We start from the raw sequence: 17,774 nt of genomic DNA, 5'->3' as shown, positions 1-17,774 counted from the left end.
CCTCAGATCTCCCTACCATCAGGGTCAGGGACAGTTATCACCCCTCAACCATCAGGGTCAGGGACAGTTATCACCCCTCAACCATCAGGGTCTGGGACAGTTATCGCCCTCAACCATCAGGGTCAGGGACAGTTATCACCCCTCAACCATCAGGGTCAGGGACAGTTATCACCCCTCAACCGTCAGGGTCTGGGACAGTTATCACCCCTCAACCGTCAGGGTCTGGGACAGTTATCGCCCTCAACCATCAGGGTCAGGGACAGTTATCACCCCTCAACCGTCAGGGTCTGGGACAGTTATCGCCCTCAACCATCAGGGTCAGGGACAGTTATCACCCCTCAACCACCAGGGTCTGGGACAGTTATCACCCCTCAACCATCAGGGTCAGGGACAGTTATCACCCCTCAACCACCAGGGTCTGGAACAGTTATCACCCCTCAACCATCAGGGTCAGGGACAGTTATCACCCTCAACCACCAGGGTCAGGGACAGTTATCACCCTCAACCATCAGGGTCAGGGACAGTTATCACCCCTCAACCATCAGGGTCAGGGACAGTTATCACCCCTCAACCATCAGGGTCTGGAACAGTTATCACCCTCAACCATCAGGGTCAGGGACAGTTATCACCCTCAACCGTCAGGGTCAGGGACAGTTATCACCCCTCAACCATCAGGGTCTGGGACAGTTATCACCCCTCAACCACCAGGGTCAGGGACAGTTATCACCCCTCAACCACCAGGGTCTGGAACAGTTATCACCCCTCAACCACCAGGGTCAGGGACAGTTATCACCCCTCAACCACCAGGGTCAGGGACAGTTATCGCCCTCAACCATCAGGGTCAGGGACAGTTATCACCCCTCAACCACCAGGGTCAGGGACAGTTATCACCCCTCAACCACCAGGGTCAGGGACAGTTATCACCCCTCAACCACCAGGGTCTGGGACAGTTATCACCCTCAACCGTCAGGGTCTGGAACAGTTATCACCCTCAACCACCAGGGTCAGGGACAGTTATCACCCCTCAACCATCAGGGTAAGGGACAGTTATCACCCCTCAACCATCAGGGTCTGGAACAGTTATCACCCCTCAACCATCAGGGTCAGGAACAGTTATCACCCCTCAACCATCAGGGTCAGGGACAGTTATCACCCCTCAACCATCAGGGTCAGGGACAGTTATCACCCCTCAACCACCAGGGTCTGGAACAGTTATCACCCCTCAACCATCAGGGTCAGGGACAGTTATCACCCTCAACCACCAGGGTCAGGGACAGTTATCACCCCTCAACCACCAGGGTCAGGGACAGTTGTCACCCCTCAAGCATCAGGGTAAGGGACAGTTATCACCCCTCAACCATCAGGGTCTGGAACAGTTATCACCCTCAACCATCAGGGTCAGGGACAGTTGTCACCCCTCAACCATCAGGGTAAGGGACAGTTATCACCCCTCAACCATCAGGGTCTGGAACAGTTATCACCCCTCAACCACCAGGGTCAGGGACAGTTATCACCCCTCAACCACCAGGGTCAGGGACAGTTATCACCCCTCAACCATCAGGGTCAGGGACAGTTATCACCCCTCAACCACCAGGGTCAGGGACAGTTATCACCCCTCAACCACCAGGGTCAGGGACAGTTATCACCCCTCAACCACCAGGGTCTGGAACAGTTATCACCCCTCAACCATCAGGGTCTGGGACAGTTATCACCCCTCAACCACCAGGGTCTGGAACAGTTATCACCCCTCAACCACCAGGGTCAAGGACAGTTATCGCCCTCAAGCATCAGGCTCCTGAACCAGTGTGGATAACTTCAGTCACCTCAACTCTGAACTGATTCCACAACCTGCGGACTCACTTCCCACGACTCTACAACTCGATTCTCAGTGTTACTTATTATTTGGTTATTCTTATTTTTTGTATTTGCCCAGGTTCATGTCTTTTGCACATTGGTTGTTTGTCTGTCTTTGTGTGTGGCTTTGCATTGATTCCATTGTAATTCCTTGTATCGACTGTGAATGCCTGCAAGAAAATAAATACCAGGACAGTATGTGGTGACATAAGCATTTGGATGAAATAACTTTAAACTTTAAAAACATGTACAGTACCTGTAGACTGAAGGAGAGCTGTTATCAGACAATTCAATAGTCCCTGAGATGGACTCCCCATCTACTTCATTATTGTGTACCAGCACTGCACGTCCTCTGTACTGTAACCATGTGCAGTGCCTCAGTAACACAGCCAGCATAGAGACCTCACCCCGCCCCGCCCCCAGTCTGGATATTCTCTCCTCCCCTCTCCATCAGGCAAGAGTCACAGAAGCCCGAGGAAAAAAGGTAACCACCAGATTCCAGGGCATCTTCTACCCTGCGGTTATAAGACTTTTCGATGGTTCCTTACTACAACAAGATGGACGCTCTGACCTCACAATCTACCTCATTATGATCTTGCATCTTACTGTCTACCTGCACCGAAGTTTCTCTACAACTGTAGCATTCCTTACTGCCTCAGTAAAGCAGTCATCATAATGAAAGACTCCATCTGCCCTGGACGTCCCCGTTCCCCCTCCCCCTATCAGGCAGAAGATACCAAAGCCAAAAAAGATGTACTACCAGGCTTTAGGGCAGCCTCTATCCCACTGTTATGTGACTATTGAACAGTTCCCTAATACAATTAGATGCACTTTTGACCTCACAATCTACCTTATTATGACCTTGCAAATTCTTGTCTGCCTATACTGTTCTTTCACTGTACCTGTAACACTTCATTCTGCACTCTGTTATTGTTTTACCTTCTCCAACCTCAATGAACTGTGTAATCATTTGTCCTGTATGAATGGTAAGACAAAATTTTTAACTAGTTTACAAATTTAATTATTCAAGGTTTAGAAGGATGTTGCCTGGATTGGGGAACATGCCTTATGAGAATAGGTTGAGTGAACTTGGCCTTTTCTCCTTGGAGTGACGGAGGATGAGAGGTGACCTGATAGAGGTGTATAAGATGATGAGAGGCATTGATCGTGTGGATAGTCAGAGGCTTTTTCCCAGGGCTGAAATGGCTGCCACAAGAGGACACAGGTTTAAGGTGCTGGAGAATAGGTACAGAGGAGATGTCAGGGGTAAGTTTTTTAATCAGAGAGTGGTGAGTGTGTGGAATGGGCTGCCGGCAACAGTGGTGGAGGCAGATACAATAAGGTCTTTTAAGAGACTTTTGGGTCGGTACATGGAGCTTAGAAAAATAGAGGGCTATGGGTAAGCCTAGTAATTTCTAAGGTAGGGACATGTTCGGCACAACTTTGTGGGTCGAAGGGCCTGTATTGTGCTATAGGTTTTCTATGTTTCTATGGGCTTCTCAGGCTGAGCCAGTATTTAATCGCCTGTTTCTAATTGCCCTTGGGAAGGTGATGGTGAACTGTCCTCTTGTCCCTCATGAGGGAGTTCCAGAAATCTGACCCAGCGAGGGTGATATACTCTAGCAACTTTATCAGATATCTCCTGCACCTAATAAAGTGGTTACTGAGAGTATGTTTGTGGTCTTCTGCTGCTGTGGCCCATCCACTTCAAGGTTCAATGTGCTGTACATTCAAAGATGCCCTTCTGCACACCGCTGTTGTAACGTGTGGTTATTTGATTTACTGTCACCTTCCTGTCAGCTTGAACCAGTCTGACCATTCTCCTCTGACCTCTCTCATTAACAAGGCATTTTCACTCACTCACTGAATGTTTTTTTCTTGTTTTTTGCACCTTTCTATGCAAACTCTAGAGACTTGTGTGTGAAAATCCCAGGAGATCAGCATTTCTGAAACCACCCCATCTGGCACCAACAATCATTCCACGGTCAAAGTCACCTAGGTCATGCTTCTTCCCCATTCTGATATTTGGTCTGGGTAACAACTGAACCTCTTGACCATGTCTGCATGCTTTTATTCATTGAGTTACTGCCACATGATTGGCTGATTAGATATTTGCATTAATGAGTAGGTGTATCTAATAAAATGGCCACTGTGTGTAATCGGAATCGGGTTTAAAATATCACTCACATATGTGATGAAATACAGTTGCTTTGCAGTAACAGTTCATTGCAATACATAAAAACATGCTGCAGTAAGAAATGTGTGTGTGTATATATAATATATGTATGTATATATATACGTGTGTGTGTGTGTGTGTGTGTATGTACAATTAGGATCAGGTTTTATATCATTGTGCTATCAATATGTAATATGTTGTGAAATTTGTTTTGTGGCAGCAGTACATTACAACACATAATTATAAACTGTAAATTACGATAGGAAATATATTTTAAAATATCCTTTAGATAAGTAGTGCAAAAAGAGAGAAAAATATTGAGGTTGTGTTCATGAGTTCATTGTCCATTGAAAAATCTGTTGGTGGAATTGAAGAAGCTGTTCCTGAAATCTTGAGTGTGTTCCTTCAGGCTCCTGTAACTCCTCCGTGATAGTAAGCAGAGTGAAATCAGGGGTGGTGTTCATATGTTGGTTCATTGTCCATTTGGGAATCTGAAAGCAGATGGGAAGAAGCTGTGGTGTGTGTGTGTGTGTGTATATATATATATATATATATATGGTCCTTCCCAACTCTGTCCATTTGCTTATGTTCCTGTTTCTCCTCCCACTCATCCTCAGAGAAATTTGAGGCAGAACTTCTTACCATAATCAGCTGGTACTGGGCTGTGTCTTCACCTCAGAATCAGAATGTGTTGTTTACTGGCAGCAGTCCAGTGCAATGCATTAAAAAATCTCTATCAATTAGAGTAACAGTATATTGCAGGGGCAGATGGACAGGGGCCTAGTCCTCAGTCGTAGCGACAACTAGCCCTGCAGCCACAGTGTCGCCTGCGTGCAGCCACCCAGAGTGAGGGGACGAAGCTGGGGGTGGTGTGGCATGGTGTGCAGATGGATTTGCAGCTGCCCTCTCAGGGCTTTGCTCGGCAGAAGACAAGCTCTGCTGTGGCTGACTGCAGGGTTTTTAGCAGCACTCGATGGACTCGAGCCTCAGGCTGAGGGATCATTTACTTTTCAGCTGCTGGCTGCTGGAGGAGAGGGGTCTGAGCCATCACAGTCTACTGGGGCGGCGTAGCGCAGTTGTGGCGACTGAAGATTTGAAATGGACCAGGGGGTCAGGGCCATATACATACAGTGCTTATAAAAAGTATTCACCCCCCTCCCCACCGGAAGTTTTGAGGTTTTATTATTTTACAACATTGAATTGCATTCGATTTAATTTGGCTTTTTTGACACTGATCAACAGAAAAATACTCTTTTATGTCAAAGTGAAAACAGATCTTCACAAAGTCATCTAAATTAATTACAAATATAAACCAGAAAATAATTGATTGCATAAGCATTCACCCCGTTTAATATAGCACACCCAATCACCACTGGTGCAGCCAATTGGTTTTAAAAGTCACATAATTAGTTAAAAGGAGACCCGTGTGCAGTCACGGTGTTTCAATCATTGTAGTAAAAATACACCTGTATCTGGAAGGTCCAACTGTTGGTGAGTCAGTATCCTGGCAAAAGACTACACCATGAAGACAAAAGAACACTCCAAGCAACTCCACGAAAAGGTTATTGAAAAGCACAAGTCAGGAGATGGATACAAGAAAATTTCCAAGTCACTGATTATCCCTTGGAGTCAATTATCAAGAAATGGAAAGAATATGGCACAGCTGTAAACCTGCCTAGAACAAGCTATCTTCAAAAACTGAGTGACTGTAAGAAAGGAACTAGTGAGGGAGGCCACCTGGAGACCTATGACAACTCTGGAGGAGTTTGTGGCTGAGATGGGAGAGACTGCACATATTGAGCTTTTTGGCCATCAGTCTAAACGTTATGTTTGGCATAAGCCAAACACCGCACATGATCAAAAACACACCATCCCTACCATGAAACAAGGTGGTGACTGTCTTTGGAAGATATCCTTGATGGTGGGGAAGCTCATGCCCATGGGGACCTCAATGATGGATGCTGCTTTTGGTCGTCATGGACTGGTTGGATCAAAGGTACTGTTTCTATGTAATGTGACTCTATTAGCAGCACCACACATACGTTACTCGTACTAGTCTCCAACCCCCACCACCACATCGTCTCACCACACCTTCTGGTCAATGGAGGTCATGCAAGGGGCTTCTGGCTTGCTTTTCTCGGGGCAAAAAATAAGAAATAATGAGGTAGCATTCATGGGTTTATGGGCTGTTCAGAAATCTGATGGCAGAGGGGTAGAGGTTACATTCATCACGTTGGGGTCAGGAGGGGCCAAATGTTCTTCTCCAGGAAAATTTCATTCCCTTGCTTTCAGGAACAGCTTCTTCCCCTCCACCATCAGATTTCTGAATGGACAATGAACCCATGAACACTTCCTCACCACTTTTATTTCTCTCTCTTTTTGCACTACTTATTGAATTTATTTTTGCATGTACTTTTTATTGTAATTCAGAATTTCTATTACTATGTATTGTAATGTTTGGGTGGGCAGGGGAAGATACATCTCTACCAAATGGGGTGTAAGGCACTCCTTCCCTCAACTAGCCTGCAGGCCACCGTTGGGCAAGGTGTAGCACCTGCTTAGCCTCTGATCAGGGTCAGGTGAAGCCAAGGGAGCAGCTGGTGCACGTCACAAGCCCTGGTTATGCGACCACTGACACCAGGCGACAATCTCTGAAGAGTATTGACAATGGCTGGGGTCACCCGTCTTGTAAAGACACTGCCCAGAACATAGAAACATAGAAAATAGGTGCAGGAGTAGGCCATTCGGCCCTTCGAGCCTGCACCGCCATTTATTATGATCATGGCTGATCATCCAACTCAGAACCCTGTACCAGCCTTCCCTCCATACCCCCTGATCCCCGTAGCCACAAGGGCCATATCTAACTCCCTCTTAAATATAACCAATGAACTGGCCTCAACTGTTTCCTGTGGCAGAGAATTCCACAGATTCACCACTCTCTGTGTGAATAAGTTTTTCCTAATCTCGGTCCTAAAAGGCTTCCCCTTTATCCTCAAACTGTGGCCCCTTGTTCTGGACTTCCCCAACATCAGGAACCATCTTCCTGCATCTAGCCTGTCTAATCCCTTTAGGATTTTATACGTTTCATAGAAACATAGAAACATAGAAAATAGGTGCAGGAGTAGGCCATTCGGCCCTTCGAGCCTGCACCGCCATTTATTATGATCATGGCTGATCATCCAACTCAGAACCCAGCCTTCCCTCCATACCCCGTGACCCCTGTAGCCACAAGGGCCATATCTAACTTCCTTTTAAACATAGCTAATGAACTGGCCTCAACAGTTTGCTGTGGCAGAGAATTCCACAGATTCACCACTCTCTGTGTGAAGAAGTTTTTCCTAACCTCGGTCCTAAAAGGCTTCCCCTCTATCCTCAAACTGTGACCCCTCGTTCTAGACCTCCCCAACATCGGGAACAATCTTCCCGCATCTAGCCTGTCCAATCCCTTTAGGATCTTATACGTTTCAATCAGATCCCCCCTCAATCTTCTAAATTCCAACGAGTACAAGCCCAGTTCATCCAGTCTTTCTTCATATGAAAGTCCTGCCATCCCAGGAATCAATCTGGTGAACCTTCTTTGTACTCCCTGTATGGCAAGGATGTCTTTCCTCAGATTAGGGGACCAAAACTGCACACAATACTCCAGGTGTGGTCTCACCAAGGCCTTGTACAACTGCAGTAGTACCTCCCTGCTCCTGTACTCGAATCCTCTCACTATAAATGCCAGCATACCGTTCGCCTTTTTCACCGCCTGCTGTACCTGCATGCCCACTTTCAATGACTGGTGTATAATGACACCCAGGTCTCGTTGCACCTCCCCTTTTCCTAATCGGCCACCATTCAGATAATAATCTGTTTTCCTATTTTTGCCACCAAAGTGGATAACTTCACATTTATCCACATTAAATTGCATCGTGTCATCCGCAAACTTGGAGATGCTGCATTTAATTCCCTCATCCAAGTCATTAATATATATTGTTGAAGGAGGCAATGGCAAACCACTTGTGTAGAAATATTTCCAAGAGCAATCATGGAACGAGCATGATCGCCCACACGATACAACATGACACATAATGTACTGCTACCACAAAACAGATTTCATATAATAGACTGGAGATAATAAACCTGATTCTGATTTGGATAACGTAGTCATTTTTGACCGGTGTCTGCCACCACCTCATGCTCTCAGCTGAGTATGTGCTGTGTGTGACCCTTCTCCCCGTGTCTTGTTTGTAGCTGGTAAACCTGAAGATGTCATCAGTCCATCATCTTCATTCTCTGCTATTTGCTGTTCAAAGTTCAAAGAATTTATACGTCACCAGGTCGAAATCTGAGATTCATTTTCTTCTGGGCATGCTCAGTAAATCCATAATATTTTCAGTATGACTGCCCCAAAAGGACGGACAAACACCATTGTGCAAAAGACAACAAACTGCAAGTACGAAAAGAAAGAGTAGGTAGATAGATAAGCAAGCAATAAATATGGAGAACAGGAGATGAAGAGTCCTTGAAGTGAGTCCATTGTCTGTTGGGAACAGTTGAGTGTTGAGGTGAGTGAAACTATCCACACCAGTTCAGGAGCCCGATGGTTGGGGAGAGGGGCAATGCCTGTTCCTGAACCTGTTGGTTGGGCCCTGAGGCTCTGGTACCTCCTTCCTGATGGCAGCAACGAGAAGAGAGCATGCCCTGCGTGGTGGGGGTTCCCGATGATGTCCGTTGTACAGCCCCAGCTAAACATCCCTGTTCATATTTACCTGGAAGTTCGTAGTTTGTGCCATAGATTTTACAAAATTGCAAAATACTGAATAAATATAGAAGAATAGTTTCAATTGTCAGTAAGTTTGAATAAAAGTGTCTAACTTGATGCTATATTCACTGGGGGCAGTCCCATCACACACTCCCAGGGCAGGGACAGTAAGACACAGAGTGAAGCTCCCTCTACCCTGTCCCATCGCACACGCCCGGGGCAGGGGCAGTTAGACACAGAGTGAAGCTCCCTCTACCCTGTCCCATCGCACACGCCCGGGGCAGGGGCAGTTAGACACAGAGTGAAGCTCCCTCTACCCTGTCCCATCGCACACGCCCGGGGCAGGGGCAGTTAGACACAGAGTGAAGCTCCCTCTACCCTGTCCCATCGCACACGCCCGGGGCAGGGGCAGTTAGACACAGAGTGAAGCTCCCTCTACCCTGTCCCATCGCACACGCCCGGGGCAGGGGCAGTTAGACACAGAGTGAAGCTCCCTCTACCCTGTCCCATCGCACACGCCCGGGGCAGGGGCAGTTAGACACAGCGTGAAGCTCCCTCTACCCTGTCCCATCGCACACGCCCGGGGCAGGGGCAGTTAGACACAGCGTGAAGCTCCCTCTACCCTGTCCCATCGCACACGCCCGGGGCAGGGGCAGTTAGACACAGCGTGAAGCTCCCTCTACCCTGTCCCATCGCACACGCCCGGGGCAGGGGCAGTTAGACACAGCGTGAAGCTCCCTCTACCCTGTCCCATCGCACACGCCCGGGGCAGGGGCAGTTAGACACAGCGTGAAGCTCCCTCTACCCTGTCCCATCGCACACGCCCGGGGCAGGGGCAGTTAGACACAGCGTGAAGCTCCCTCTACCCTGTCCCATCGCACACGCCCGGGGCAGGGGCAGTTAGACACAGCGTGAAGCTCCCTCTACCCTGTCCCATCGCACACGCCCGGGGCAGGGGCAGTTAGACACAGCGTGAAGCTCCCTCTACCCTGTCCCATCGCACACGCCCGGGGCAGGGGCAGTTAGACACAGCGTGAAGCTCCCTCTACCCTGTCCCATCGCACACTCCCGGGGCAGGGGCAGTTAGACACAGAGTGAAGCTCCCTCTACCCTGTCCCATCACACACTCCCAGGGGAGGGAACTCCTGCTCCACACTGTCCTGTGCAGTTATTTCCTGCATTCTGATGGATAACTTGCTACATGTTTTCTCCTCCCTGCAGGTTTCTGTCCCCGTTGGGGCGCTGGATTGTTGGGTGTTCCTGAGCTGCCTGGAGGTCCTGCAGAGAATCGAAGGTTGCTGCGACCGGACCCAGCTGGAGAACAACTGTAGCCACACCGTTGGACTTTGGTCATATGCCACAGAGAAGGTACTCAAGCATCCCTGGAGCTGGTGTAGATTGAACATAGAACAGCACAGCCCAGTGTAGGCCCTTTGGCCCACGGTGTTGTGCCGACCTTATAACCCGCTTCAAGGTCAATCTCATCCTTCCCTCAATTTTTCTTACATCTGTGTATCTATGTGAGAGTATCTAATTGCCCCGAATGTACCCGCCTCCACCACCAACATTGGCAGTATATTCCACACACTCAGCACTCTTTGCGTAAAGAACTGACCTCTGACATCTCCATCACCCCATACTTTCATCCAGTCACCTTACAACTATGCCCTCATAGTAGTCTCTTATCCATTGCAGCCACCAGCCTCTGTGTAAAGTGAAAGAGGCAGACTGGAGTTTGTGTCTGTTATTGCGGGTAATTGGTCCTGTTCACCCATTTCCCCCGCTCTAATCTAACTTTTCTTACTCCTAATTAGAAAATAGAAGTTATCAGTATTGGTAAAGAAGGTATTGGGGAAAAAGTACAGGCGACCAAAGGCCAATAAGTCCCTTGGTTTCACATTCTCAGGTTCTAAGAACACAGACAGAAAATGCTGGAGTAGCTCAGCAGGTCAGGCAACATCTATGGAGCAGAGTAGACAGACGATGATTTGCAGTGAGGCCCTTCACTGGGTCTGGAAAGTAAGCTGGAACAAGAAGGTGGGAGGAGTGGAGGAGGACAAGTTTAGACGGTGATGGTGACACCAGGTGAGGGGGAAGGTGGCTGAAGTGAGGTAATATGTGGAAGAGGAGCAATCTTCACGGACGAATGGCTGCTGCCTGACCTGCTCTGGGTTTCCAGCACCTGCAGACTCTCTCGTCTCTCAGGCTCCAACAAGTGGCTGCAGAGACACAGTGAATTGGAAATGGTGTTAGATTCTGAAGGTCTCAGCAGATTAAAGGTAGCAAAGGTCCTAGAAAGGTGCCGTGGTGATTAGTGTAACAGTATTCCAGCACCAGCGACCTGGGTTCATTTCCCATCGTTGTCTGTACAGAGTTTGTGCACTCTCCCCATGCTCCAGTTTCCTTCCACCTTCCAGGGACATACGAGTTAGTGGTTTATGATTCACATGGGTGTGATTGTTGGGCCGCAAGGCTTGGTTACCATCCTGCATGGAGTCGTACAGGCATAGAAACGTACTGAACAAAAACAGACCCTGTGGTCTGTCTAGTCTGTGCCAAACCATTTAAACTGCCTTTTCTCTTCAACCTGCACCTGGAGCATAGCCCTCCCACTCCTGTACATATCCAAACTTCTCTCAAACATTGAAATCGAACCCTCATCCACCTCTCGCGCTGGCAACTCTTTCCACACTCTCACCACCCTCTGAGTGAAGAAGTTCCTCTTCGTGCTCCACTTAAACATTTCACCTTTCACCCCTAAACCGTGACCTCTAGAGGTTGTCTGACCCAATATAGCTCTATTAAAAAGATTAAAAATAAATGGAGGAGCAACAGAGAAGTTTGCCTGAAGTCTGTTGTTGGGTGCCGTAATTTGTTTTCGTGGAGATGTAGCTCTGTCTGTGTGGAATGTGCACTTTACTGATACCCTCCCTACTTTAACTCTCTCTCTCTCACCTCAGCTGAAGTCGCTGGGTTACCTGTGTGGGCTCATCAATGAGGAAGGACCGAAGTCTGAAGATCTGAACAGGACGGTGGATGTGTTGGCAGGACTGGGAGCAGAGAGAGCTGAAACAGGTAATTGGGACCATGATCTTCCCAGCTCCGCCATCCCGGGACTCTCAATTCTCCCCTCCCTCAATCTATTTCCCTCTCTCTACTCTCCCTCTGGCCTCATCCCCATCTCCCCTGCACCCACCCCCACCTCTCTGGGGTCCTCTGGTATTGCTTCTTTGTGTGTACGTTCTGTTGGATTGTATGTCACGGGTTTAACTCTGAACCAGAGCAGAAGTCACCAGGACCACTTGGGGTTTCGGCCTGGGAACGTGGGCTTTTCCAGTAAATGTGTGCAGCCAAACGGCCTGTGCTATCCAGAGGAAAACGGTGCTCTGGTACCTGAGCAGCACAAAGAGGCAGAACTTGACCAAAAGATCAAAAACATCCTGATACCATGACAGATCACAAACACGAGAGATTCTGCAGGTACTGGAAATCCGAGCAACACACATATTGCTGGAGGAACTCAGCAGGTCAGTGGAGGAGAATAAACAGTCAACGTTACGGACAGAAGCTGGAATAAAAAGGTGGGGAAGGAGTACAGGCTGACAGGTGATGGGTGAGACAAGGTGAGAGGGAAGGTGGGTGTGTGGGGGGGGGGATGAAGTAAGAATCTGGGGGGGGGGTGATAGGGAAAGGTAGAGGGCTGAAGAAGGAAGAATCTGATAGGAGAGGAGAGTGGACCATGGGAGAAAGGGAAGGAGTTCAAAGTCAATTTATTGTCTTTGTTGAGTCCGGCCACATTAAAATTAATCTTAAGCTTGTGCGCATACCCACACCCAGCCCTGAGATTTATTTTCTTGTGGCTACACTCAATAAATCCGTAATAGAATAATAACCATAATAGAAATTCGACCAGCTTGCAAAAGACAAAAAACTATGCAAGTACCAAAAAGAAAGAAATAATAATAATAATAAATAAATAAGCAATAAATATCGAGAGCAGTAGATGGTGAGTCCATAGGTTGTGGGAACAGCTCAGTGATGGGGCAAGTGATGTTGAGTGAAGTTACCCCCTCTGGTTTGGAAGTTGATGGTTGAGGGGTAGTAACTGTTCCTCAACCTGGTGGTGAGAGTCCTGAGGCTCCTGTACCTCCTTCCTGATGTCAGGGATAGGTGAGGAGAAGAGAAGAGGTGAGAGGAAAAGAGATGAGGGAGAGGAGGATGAAATTACCAGAAGTTCGGGATATCGATGTTCATGCCATTTAGTTGGAGGCTGCGCAGTCGGAATTGGAGGTTTTTGTCCTCCAATCTGAGTATGGCTTTGTCATGGCAGTAGAGGAGGTCGTGGACTGACATGTCAGAGTGGGAATGGCAAGTGGAATTAAGATGGGTGGCCAGCATTTTGTGTGTGTTGCTTTAGGTTTCCATCAGCTGCAGAACGCTACCTCTTCTCGCCTGCCTATCACCTCTCCCTGGGTTCCCCCCTCCTTTCCTTTTCTCTATCGTTCATTATTCTCTGTCTCCAATCCTTCACCTTTCCCACCCACCTGGCTTCACCTATCACCTTCCAGCTAGCCTCCTTCTCCTCCCTCCCACCACCTTTATATTCTGGCATCTTCCCGCTCCATTCCAGTCCTGGAGTAGCGTCTCAGCCCGACTGTTTATTAATTTCTACAGATGCTGCCTGACCTGCTGAGTTCCTCCAGCATTTTGTGTGTTGCTCGGAATTCCAGTATCTGCAGAATCTCTCATGTTTATGATTTGTCATGGTACAGTGTCAGGATGTTTTTGATCTTTTATTCAAGTTTTGCCTCTTTGGGTATCCGGCTGAACATAGCCAAGCTATATTCCGTGCTGGATCGTCTCCCCTTGGAGCCACAGGGCAGTGCAGCCCTCTTCAACCTTGCCTGCTTTGTACATCCCACAGTCAGACATAGTGAGTTTTCACATGTCAGTCTCCTGCTGGACAAACCATTGTCTGGACAAAGACACAAAGAAATTTGAATTAGAGCCACCATCACAGTGGCTGGGGTATTTAAGCATTTAAATGACCAAATCTGGGGTATCATTAACGTTGCCCTGGATACGAGGCCTGTTGGACAGGCCTGGCTTCTTTCTGCTGATGATTAGCCCGTGAGAAGCAAACACAAAGTGCTGGAGGAACTCAGTGGGTCAGGCAATATCTATGGAGGGAAATGAACAGTCAGCCTTTCGCGCTGAGTACTGATGAAGTTCTCTCCTATCTTCTACTTTTGATCAAATTCTTTCTTCTTCTGCCCTATACCTCTTCCACCTTTCAGCTCCCAGCTTCTCACTTCACCCCCTCACCTACCCACCTACTTACCCCCTCACCTGGTCTCACCTACCACCTGCCAGTTGTACTTCTTCCCCTCACCCCTACCTTCTTATTCCGAAGCCAGAAGGTCCTAGTGCAGGGTCTCCTGAAACGTGGATGTTTATTCCCCTCCGTAGATGCTGTCTGACCTGAGTTCCTGCAGCATTTTGAGTGTGTTGCTTCAGGTTTGCAGCGTTGTGTTCAGTAGGTGAAAGGTGCCCCGACTGAAAGACAAGATGCGGGGAATCTTGACAAGGTTGGTATGGGGGAAGACATCTCCTCTTGTGGTGGGGAGCCTAGAACCAGGGCAGGGGAGTACCTGTTAGAAAAAAACATTCACAAGAGATCCTGAAGGTGCCAGGAATCCAGAGCAACACACACAAAATGCTGGAGAGACTCAGCAGGTCAGGCAGCATCTATGGAAATGAATAAACAGTCGACATCTCCTCAGGACTGCAAAGGAAGAGGGAAGATGCCAGAATAGGAAGGCGGGGTGAGGCGAAGGAGGACAAGCTAGAAGGTGATAGGAGGGAGATGAAGTAAGAAGCTGAGAGGTGATAGGTAGAAAAGGTAAAGGATTGTAGAAGAAGGAATCTGATAGGAGAGGAGAGTGTACCATGGAAGAAAGGGGAGGAGGGGCACCAGGGGAGGTGATAAGCCAGTGGGGAGAAGAGATAGGAGGCCAGAGTGGGCAATTGGGGAAAAGGAAAGGGGAAAAAATGAGCTGAAATGGAGAAATCGATGTTCGTGCCATCAGGTTGGAGGCTGCCTAGATGGGATATAAGGTGTTGCTCGTCCAACCTGAGAGTGGCCTCGTCATGGTAGAAGAGAAGGCCACGGATGAACATGTCAGGAAGGGGGAGAGGAATTAAAACGGTTGACCATCTACTGCGTTTTGTGCCTGGAGCGGAGGTGCTCGAATAAACCTATTGTCCTTGTAAATCAGTGAATATTTTCTCGAAGGTTTGGGATCTTTGAAACTCCTTCAGAGCAGTGTGAGTGGAGTGTGATGCTTTTAAGGCAGAGAGAGAGAGAGAAAGGTTCTTGATAGTCAGCTGAAATGTGTCATGGGAGCTGATGGTTGGCTCATTGAGAAAACCAGGACCCAGGGAAACTTGGTTGTGTGGTTTCAGAGTTGGCTTGCCCACAGAAGGCAGAGAGTGTTAGTACATGGAGTGTATTCTTTCTGGAGATCAGTGATCGGTGATGTTCCACAGGGTCCCCTGGTCTTTTGTAATTTTTGTAAATGACTTGGCCAAGGAAGTGGAAGAGTGGATTAGGGAGTTTTCAGCTGAGACAAAGGTTGGTGCATTTGTGGATAGTGTAGAAGATTGTCGTAGGTTACAACAGGATATTGACAGGAGTCAGAGCTGGGCTGTCAAGTGGCAGATTGAGTTCAACCCAGAAAAGGGTGAAGTGATTCAGTTTGGAAGGGCAAACCTAAGGCAGGATTCAGGGTTAGTGGCAGGATTCTGAGCAGTGTGGGGGGGAAGGGGTACCTCAGGGTCCAACCACATGGTTGATAGGGTGTTAAGAAGGCATATGACATGATCAGCTTTATTCATCGCGACTGACCTCATGAGCCATGAGGTAATGTTGCAGCTCGATAAAACCCTGTTTAGACCACACGTGGAGTATTGTGTTCAGTTCTGGTCGCCTCAATATGGGAAGGGTGTGGAGGCTTTAGAGAGGGTGCAGAGGAGATTTACCAGGATGTTGCCAGGATTAGAGAGCATGGCTCGGGAGGGAAGGTTGAGGAAGCTGGGGCTTTTCTCTTTGGAGTGAAGGAGGATGAGAGGTGTTCAAGATGATAAGAGCCACAGTTTGAGTAGACAGCCAGGGTGGAAATGGCTAAATAAAGAGGGCATAATTGATGGTTGGAGAAAAATACACACCAGATGTCAACAACAGGAATTCTGCAGATGCTGGAAATTCAAGCAACATACATCAAAGTTGCTGGTGAACACAGCAGGCCAAGCAGCATCTATAGGAAGAGGTGCAGTCGACGTTTCAGGCCGAGACCCTTTGTCAGGACTAACTGAAGGAAGAGTGAGTAAGGGATTTGAAAGTTGGAGGGGGAGGGGGAGATCCAAAATGATAGGAGAAGACAGGAGGGGGAGGGATGGAGCCGAGAGCTGGACAGGTGATTGGCAAAAGGGGATACGAGAGGATCATGGGACAGGAGGTCCGGGAAGAAAGACAAGGGGGGGAGTGACCCAGAGGATGGGCAAGAGGTATATTCAGAGGGACAGAGGGAGAAAAAGGAGAGTGAGAGAAAGAATGTGTGCATAAAAATAAGTAACGGATGGGGTACAAGGGGGAGGTGGGGCCTTAGCGGAAGTTAGAGAAGTCAGAGATGTTCATGCCATGAACATCGACTTCTCTAACTTCCGCTAAGGCCCCACCTCCCCCTCGTACCCCATCCGTTACTTATTTTTATGCACACATTCTTTCTCTCACTCTCCTTTTTCTCCCTCTGTCCCTCTGAATATACCCCTTGCCCATCCTCTGGGTCACCCCCCCCCTTGTCTTTCTTCCCGGACCTCCTGTCCCATGATCCTCTCGTATCCCCTTTTGCCTATCACCTGTCCAGCTCTTGGCTCCATCCCTCCCCCTCCTGTCTTCTCCTATCATTTTGGATCTCCCCCTCCCCCTCCAACTTTCAAATCCCTTACTCACTCTTCCTTCAGTTAGTCCTGACAAAGGGTCTCGGCCTGAAACGTCGACTGCACCTCTTCCTATAGATGCTGCTTGGCCTGCTGCGTTCACCAGCAACTTTGATGTATGTCACCAGATGTCAACGGTAGGTTTTTTACATGGATAGTGCTGGGTACACTGCCAGGGGGTGATGGTTGAGGCAGATACATCAGGGACATTTAAGAATCTCTTAAATATGCACATGGACGATATAAGCTTGGAGGGTCATGTGAGAGGGAAGGGTTAGATTGATCTCAGAGTAGATTAAAAGGTTGTTAATCCACTGTGGGCCAAAGTGGCTGTATTGTGCTGTGCTGTTCTATGTCGGAATCAGGCACAAGAGACTACAGATGCAGGAATCTGGCGAAACACAGCAGCATCTGTGGCAAGGTGGGGAAGGAATTGTTGATGGTTTGGTTCGAAACTTTGTGTCCAATAGTGGCGGAGTCTAGCACCAGAGGGCACAGCCTCGGAATAGAGGGATATCCCTTTAGAACAGAGATGAGGAAGAATTTCTTTAGCCGGGGTTGGTGAATCTGTGGAATTCACTGCCACAGACACCTGTGGAGGACAGATCATCGGATATGTTTAGAGCGGAGGTTGATAGGTTTTTGACTAATCAAGGTGTCAAAGGTTCTGGGGAGAAGGCAGGAGACTGGCATTGAGAGGGAAACTCAATCAGCCATGCTGGAATGGCAGACCAGACCGGATGGGCTGAATGACCTAATTCTGGTCTAATGTCTTATGCTGGATATTGACAATCACGTTAGCCGTGATTTACAGGGCAAGCGGCATTGAGGGGTGATTTCAGCGGTCAGCACACAACAAGACAACTGTCCTTCATCGCTCTAAACAACCCTAAACACAAACCTCTGTCCTCTTTCAGCCAACAGCCCCCAGAGTCCCTACAAGACCCTCAACGAGGCACTGTCATCTGTGGAGGCCTTTGAGAAACATTACTTGGTAAA

General features: G+C 48.2%; 1 protein-coding gene across 1 annotated transcript in view; it reads left to right on the top strand.

Annotated features, from left to right (window-relative positions):
• trappc10 (trafficking protein particle complex subunit 10) overlaps window positions 1-17,774 on the top strand; it is a 130,457-nt gene that overhangs the window by 66,517 nt on the left and 46,166 nt on the right. The window contains 3 exon segments of the mRNA XM_063050211.1: window positions 9,999-10,145; window positions 11,738-11,852; window positions 17,693-17,769. Of these exon segments, the coding sequence (XP_062906281.1) occupies window positions 9,999-10,145; window positions 11,738-11,852; window positions 17,693-17,769 (339 nt within the window).

This window comes from Mobula hypostoma, chromosome 6 (assembly GCF_963921235.1).
Source record: "Mobula hypostoma chromosome 6, sMobHyp1.1, whole genome shotgun sequence".
NCBI classification, from domain to species: domain Eukaryota; kingdom Metazoa; phylum Chordata; class Chondrichthyes; order Myliobatiformes; family Myliobatidae; genus Mobula; species Mobula hypostoma.
The sequence above is the reverse complement of the archived record's forward strand: the minus strand, read 5'-3'. Positions and strand labels throughout refer to the sequence as shown.